Below are 7,580 nucleotides of genomic sequence, written 5' to 3'. Positions count from 1 at the left end.
AAAACATCTAAATGTTATCGCGCATGAGTGCACGTATGAGGAACATCAGAACTCCGCCATATTGTGTACAAGCCTCCTATTGACACTTTTTTTTTTTTAAGTTTTTTATTTATTTCTGTTAAAATATTTACTTCTTATTTTTGTAATATTACAAACGCAAAAAATATTTACATTCATTAGAGAAGATTATTCGATTAATATTATAAATTATTACATTCTAATATTACAAAAAAGATATAGGATAATTATTTATTTTTATCAAAAGTTATTTCTTATTTAAGAAAGTATATTGAGCTTTAATTTTTTGTTCCACTTTTCTTATTTCTTTTATGTTAAAATATTAATGGTCAATCATTTAAACATAGTAATGATCGTTATTATTTTAATAACATTCACAATAAGAAAAAAATAGTATTTTTATTTTTAACACGTTCTCCATTAAGTTGTCATGAATTACTATTTTGCAATATTTATACATGAGCGACAATGATTTTTTCTTTTTGAATATTTGCAGCATCATTATAGATATTAAAAATATTTAATGATTAATAATTAAAAATATTATTTGAGGCAAAAAAATAGATTTTTTAGTTGCAAAAATTAGAAATATATTTTTTTTAGAATTTAATATGATCTAATAGAGAATGTGTTAAAATGTAAAAAACTATGTTGTTCATGATAATAATAATTATAATGATCATGTTTCTTAAATGGAAGATATGAAATTATTCGAACAATTAAGAGGCTTGTACCTTTCTATGCCGCTTCTACTATTATCTATCAATAGATTTTCTTCCAGGTTTTAATAATGTATAATTTTCTAACAATAATTATGTATTCATTATTCTACGATCGTTCTCTATGGATCATACATAATCAAATCGAGATTCTGGTGTAATAATCTTAATTCTCTGAAATATATTCTAAAATTTTTTTGGTCAAAATCACTTATGTTGTATATATTAATTGTTACATTGAGACCCTTTGTACACTTATGGTTGACGATTGAGAATTAAAAAGCCTCTTTCTTTTTTTTCGCATTTTACAGAAAAATCTATAGGCGAATTATTTCTAAAGTGTGCATCGTTTTGAAAAAATTTAAAGAAATGAGAATTGAAAAATGAATTTCTGATAGATTTAAAATTCTTTTCTAAAATTTCAAATTAGATTTTTTAAAATATTTTATTAGGTAGAAATATATATGTATAAAATGATACGAAAGAATTTAATGAAATTATTCGAAAAAATTTTAAATTAATTTTAAATGAATTAAAATTTTCTTTAAATATTATATTTTATTATTATTAGTAACAATGTGAGATATTATTAGTACATGTGAGATATTTTGAAAAGTTTAAACAAATGATGTTTTGACAAAATCTCAAACTAATTTTTAAGTTTTTATTAATATTTTATTAGTTTTTTTTGGTAAAATTTTATATCTTATTACTTCTAGTAATTCTCTGGTTTAAAAACGTGTTTGTAATTTTATTTTATAATTTTATTGTCTACAAATATTATTTATTATATGTATTTGTAGACAATCTATGTTACACTATCATTTTGAGAGCATCAAGTATATTATTATATTCTTTAAAAAGTAATTATTTTATAGTATATATACTTTCATTCATATCTGGATATATAACATTATATAACAATTGTCCATATATTTTATATATGTTAAGGATTACAGATTGAGTATTGGTAGAAGAAACAATACTTTAAAATTATATTAATTAAATATTATATAATAATTATAATACAATATAATATTATATAATAATTAATTAATTAATTATTAATTAATTAATTGTTATTAATTAATTAATATAATATTATATAATAATATTATATTAATAAAATTAGATCAATAGATTGGCAAATTTTTTTCTTAAATATTAAGATTTTCATTTTCATTGAGAATTTACATTAGAGAAACTTCATATATTTCGATTACAACACTTTAGAAATTATTCACCAATAATAAAGAATGAAAAATAATTTCCAGAGACAAGAAATTTCAATTTGTTATAAATCGATGTTTTGTGACTTGACGATAGTTTAGATCAGATATTATTTCAGAACACATTAATTGAAATATCACTAAAAAAATATTTCTTAAACAGGTTTTCATTAATTTTTCTCAATGTAGCACCATTACTATTCATTATATAAATAATCATCAAAAGAGAAACATCATTACTAAAACTTAGTTATAAATTTAAAGAATAAGAAGAAAAAATTTAAAATAACGTGAGAAAGCAATAGAAATTCAAGAAATTTAAAAGAAAAAATTGAAAAATAAAAGATTGATCATATCTGAAATACTGAAATTAGATTTTTCTCTTTTTTTTTTTTTTCAACAAAATATTTTTTTTTCTCGATTATACATTAAAAAGTATCAGTATAACAATTATCACAAAATAATCATTTCACTTTCATTAAATTTTAGAAACAAAAATTTACAAAGATTCTTTCCTATCAACAATGTAATTAAAACCTTGCATAATTTTAATAACTTACTTAAATTGCTAGAACTCCGCCATTTTCTATCGCAAGAATCGTTATTTCCGGCCGGAATCTGATGCCGGTGCTTGATAATAATGAGATCGAATTAAACGAGGATGGTTCTCTATTTTTGGTGAAATTAATGAACACTTTTGCAGATGTTCGTAATAAAATAGGACGATTTAGTAGATTCTCAACCTGTGTATTACGTACAGATACATGTGTGTGTCATCTAATATCTCGTTAGTAATGCGATACACCGGCGCACTATGTATATTTTATACGTTTATATGCGTTTCTCCGCGTATTTATTTACAAGTTTATTTGTTATATAAGAGCACGGTTGCACCATTCTGATTTAATGTTCTGCAATCTTTTATTTGGATGTTAAAAGAAACTTACTTTAACATCTTTTTCACCGATTTAAGTTGTTATATTGCTTTGAAAAATCAAATAATTGTTCAAAATCGTACAGGCACATATACTTTATTTGCAAAATTTGCTCTCTCCATCGTATCTTATTAATTATCAAATATATTCGTCTCGATTAATCAAGTTTTAACTTTTTATTTCAACTTTAATTATTAAATCGAACATTGCGTTTTACAATTGAAGATTGAACATAAAAGAAATTGTATCATAATTTTTCTATTCTGAAACATAATGTGAATTAATTATAATATACGTTATACATATACACATATACATATAATATACGTTATACATATATATAAATTAAAAGAAAATTTTAATTATCGAAAAATTTTTTCTCAACAATTGTAATTTTGGCATATATATTCTATCTCACGTCCAATCTTCAATCAGAGAAACGTGATTAGAGGAATGGATGAGAGTGATTTTTGTGTGCAATTATCTTCCTTTCATTGATCATTATTCAAGTTTTTTAATTAATAACAATCGAGACCGAGAAAAATTTTAAATTTTGAATATTTTGCTATTGTTACCAATGAGGATATTATCTTAAAATTGAAATTATATTTCGTTTCTACATGCTACCAAAATTCTCGTTCTTCCATTTTTGTTCCATTAAAAAATATTTTCCACTATCTTCCTTATCTTCTTTCCCCTATTTTCAATTACTCGTAAACATTTAGACACACCGGTGTGGCAAAAAGTAGATATCAATTCTATATGCTTTTAAATCTCATAATACCGATGATCGATCGCCATTTTAATCCTCTTACATCGGAAGATATTCGTAGGATTAACTTAACATTGTAAATTTGCACTATTACTTTGTTGCATTTCGTATAAAACAATTGTTAAATCTTAATGTCAGTTTAATTTCAATTTAGTGTTATTGACTTTATTATTGTTTGATAATTGTTAAAAGATACTTGTAATAAGAATAATAAATGAATTGTTAAATTGGTAAATTCATAGTGTTTTTGGCAATAGATATTTAATAGGTATAGTTTGAAATTAAATCTAACTCAAACTTAACCTAACAATGCCATAAAAAAAGTTGAAATATTCTTTTAAGAAATAAAGATTACTTAGTAGAAGATAAGTAGAATATTTTATTTTTCATTTTTAATTGATAAAAAAATTTGCTCAACAATGGATCGATCATCGTTGTCGAAGAGAAGAATAGATAGAAAAAGAAGCAGAGAGAAAAATTTCTAATTCAATAGGGGAAAATAGCAGATCCCTATATTCTCGGGATTTTTATAAAAAAAAAAAAAAAACTCACGAGAGAAAATTTAAGATGCATTCACCGATTTGGCCCATATTTTGCATACAAATAATACACGTTATGCATAATGCATCTTCAAAGGGAAGAAACGCCGTACAAACTTTGCTGTTACAACTAGAACTTGAATTCAAGATGCTAGGAAATGTAATTTGACATAATTACGAATCATTTATCATGTAAAATTTTCTATTTTTATTTTTTTCTTGTATCATTAGTTTATTAAAGTTAATTTATTAGTCGAGAATATTTGTAACAATTCAAATATCTTTTAATATTTTCTTTTTTAACGTTTCTTTTTATTTTCCTTGTATCTAGTGGAATTTATTTTCTTACGTTTCCAAGTTATATTTCATCTATTAGGCCAAGTATACTTTATGATGATCAGATAGAAATAGAATATCTCTCGATACCATGGAAATAGGTTATAACAGGGCATTTTCAAACAAATTTCGTTCAATTACTATTAAAAGAGAGTCAAATAGTTCTTCATGAAATATAAATATTCTTTTTTTTCTTGCTTTAACAACATAACCTATTTCTTCACTCGATACGCATATTGTCTCGAATAGGTTAACGACAAATCGTCTGCGATATATTGTGACGAATTTTAATATTCACCGAAGTTGAAACAGAGATTTGAATAAAAGATCCAGAAAACGATATTATCGCTGCAGCGACAATCGTTGCTTGGCAGGGAATTCTCAGTCATAAATTCGACTGTCGCGTTGCTTGCCAAACGTGGTTTGTTTAAAAATTGACGCGTGCGGTGTCCAAACGAAACTTGGAAATTTATGGCTAGACTTTATTCTAACCTTGAATCGCACGATGGAGATTTCTTGCACGCGTCGACGATGGCTGCAGTCGTCTGAGAATGGCACTGGTGAGACGTCATACGGAAAATTGAATTGTTTCGCGAAAGCACGGAAGCGGATGAGATGAGAAAATAACCTGATTGTTTAGTCTTCATTTGTGAGAACATTTTCGCGGATTAAGGGAAATTTTGAAACGAATTTCGATTCGATTAAATTAAATCGTTCGTAAAACGACAATGAATAATTTATACTTGCTTGAAAAGCAACATTGATTAAAATTTTCACGACGAAATTAATTTATTGATATAAGAAAAAAAAATTTAGGCATTTTTACATTATTAGCGAAATTTTAAATTGTAAATGACTATAATCAACTTCGAAAAGAAAAAGAAAAAGAAAAAATTTTGAAAATTATTAGTTAATCTAATTATCTTGTTTCGTGCCAAATATTATTGTAAAAAAAAAAAAAAGAATCCGTAAATTATAACTTGTCAAATCATTAATAATATTATTAGTTGATAAATTGTGAAAATACGATTATTTCAAGATATTTTTTTGTTCTAATTTCTTTCACAGATAATAGATAATAGATAGCAAATAGTAAATGAAAGTTTAATCGAGCGAAACGTTCTTTCATTAGTTGAACGATTTTAATGCAAATTGTGCGTTCGAATGGCGCTATTTTCAGCGCGATTTAACGCATTTTCTTATTAAAACGGTAGCTTGATTAATCCAAGTTTCTCTTTATCCGATTGACTCTATTGTATTCGAAATAGAATGGAAGCTTTTACTGCTTGGAAAATGTATAATATAATATAGTTAGTTGGAATGAAATGAACAAAAATGAGAAATGATATTTTTTTGTTGGAAGAAATCTCTCTTAGAAAATTTGATTTCTAAAATTGTATAAAAATTTTAATGAAATTGTTATTTAACCTATTATTAGATTAGTTTCTAATCTAAATATTGGCGAAGAAGTAGTGGTTGAAGTTAGAATAATCTTTGAATAAGTTAATTACGATAATAATTATTATTATTCGAACGATTTCGAAAATCGATAAATGTTATTCGAATAATTTACTTTCAATCACCCTTAATATCAACGAGTCTATGGTGAGAAAATTAAAATTAAATACCTCGAAATTAATAACCCTCTATTATCAATACACAACAATTTTCCTCGATTGAATGATACCAATTAAATGGTATGTACAAATTCCAATTAATAATTCAATAAAAATCGTATTCATTTTTTCTATGTACAATAATCTCCTTAATTTCATTCTTAATAAAAATAATTTTAACTAAGTCATATAATATACAAAATTAATATCGTTCCAATATCGGATATTTCAATTCAATCCATTAAAAAATTCTTTTCTCCTCGTAATAAAGTCACTTCAAATTATTCTAAAAAAAAAATTTTTAACGTAAAATTCCTTAAGAGCTTGTCTGTAATAGTAATACCAGCAAAATTCAGTTAATTATCCAATCGATCAAGTGGAATTATCGAAGGGTTCCTGCGATTCAACTCGTTCGGTCGATTACTCTTCACGGTCCATAAATCATCGTCGACTCTTGGATTCGACGATAATTCGAAAAATCGGTGGATAGTACACGATTCTTGTTGAAAACGTACGGAGAAATCTTACACGCATAGTGATTCGCTAAAGTGCTCCAATATTTTCTTACTTTTTAATAATTAAATATCAATGATCGATTATTTATTTCTTAATGGAACTTTATGAGTACGTGTACAATGGATTAGACGGGGCAATTTTTCTTTTTCTTTAAAGATACGAAATTGATCTTCGAAATTCTAGTTTTCTTTTTCTTTTTTTTAAAAATATAACGACGAGCGAGAGTTGGAGCAAAACTTTAAATTATTCAGCGCTCCATTATCGTAAGAAAAACTTCCAAATCAAAATAGGTCAACTTTGGAGATTGATTTGATCATCCTTCAATAGATTTTCTAAAAAAAAAAAAAATTTCCCCTCTATATTATATTATACGTACACACAAATTTTCCTTCAAAATTTTTTAGAATTTTCAAAATTAAACAAATTTCCCTGGAGACATTGTTCAAATACTTTAGCGAACCACCGTGTATGTACATAGCAAAAAAGAGGAAGGGGGAAACAAGATAGGAGAGAGAGAGAGAGAGAGGGGGAAGAAGTGGAAAAATGGGACAAAGGTCGATTCCTTCGTTCCTTGGTTGAACGTCAGCTCGATCGAGGTAAAGGGGAGCCATTAGTCACCGGGTTTCGGCGTTATACGGTGATGTAGTACGCCCTCGGCTTGCCTCTCGACGTGGTCGGGCTGAAAAAGACGCCGGGCGTCGACGGTGAGAAGGACCACGATGCCCACGAGGGTGGCGGAAGCGTTCGTCAGGAGGCGTAGTAGCCCTCGTGCCTCTTCCGGCATTTCTCGCGGGCGATGTAGCACAGCGCGATGGTGATCAGTACCGCGATGGTGATCCCCATTCCGATGCTGATCCACATGATCTCTTCGTTAATACCACTGTAGCCTTTCCCTGAAAG

General features: G+C 26.8%; 1 protein-coding gene across 2 annotated transcripts in view; it reads right to left on the bottom strand.

Moving 5' to 3' along the window:
- Nucleotides 1–6,914: 6,914 nt before the first annotated feature.
- Nucleotides 6,915–7,580, bottom strand: part of LOC102677001 — a 28,036-nt gene continuing 27,370 nt past the window's right edge. Inside the window, exon 3 of one of the 2 annotated variants that reach the window (XM_006612989.2) lies at nucleotides 6,915–7,573. In XM_006612989.2, the coding sequence (XP_006613052.1) occupies nucleotides 7,428–7,573 (146 nt within the window). In that variant the 3' untranslated portion in view covers nucleotides 6,915–7,427. The remainder of the gene's footprint in view (nucleotides 7,574–7,580) is intronic. The other variant, XM_031509217.1, reaches the window with a different exon arrangement.

Source organism: Apis dorsata, unplaced genomic scaffold (genome assembly GCF_000469605.1).
Source record: "Apis dorsata unplaced genomic scaffold, Apis dorsata 1.3 scaffold_132, whole genome shotgun sequence".
NCBI lineage: Eukaryota > Metazoa > Arthropoda > Insecta > Hymenoptera > Apidae > Apis > Apis dorsata.
Note: the sequence above shows the minus strand (reverse complement) of the source record. Positions and strands in the feature narration are given on the sequence as shown.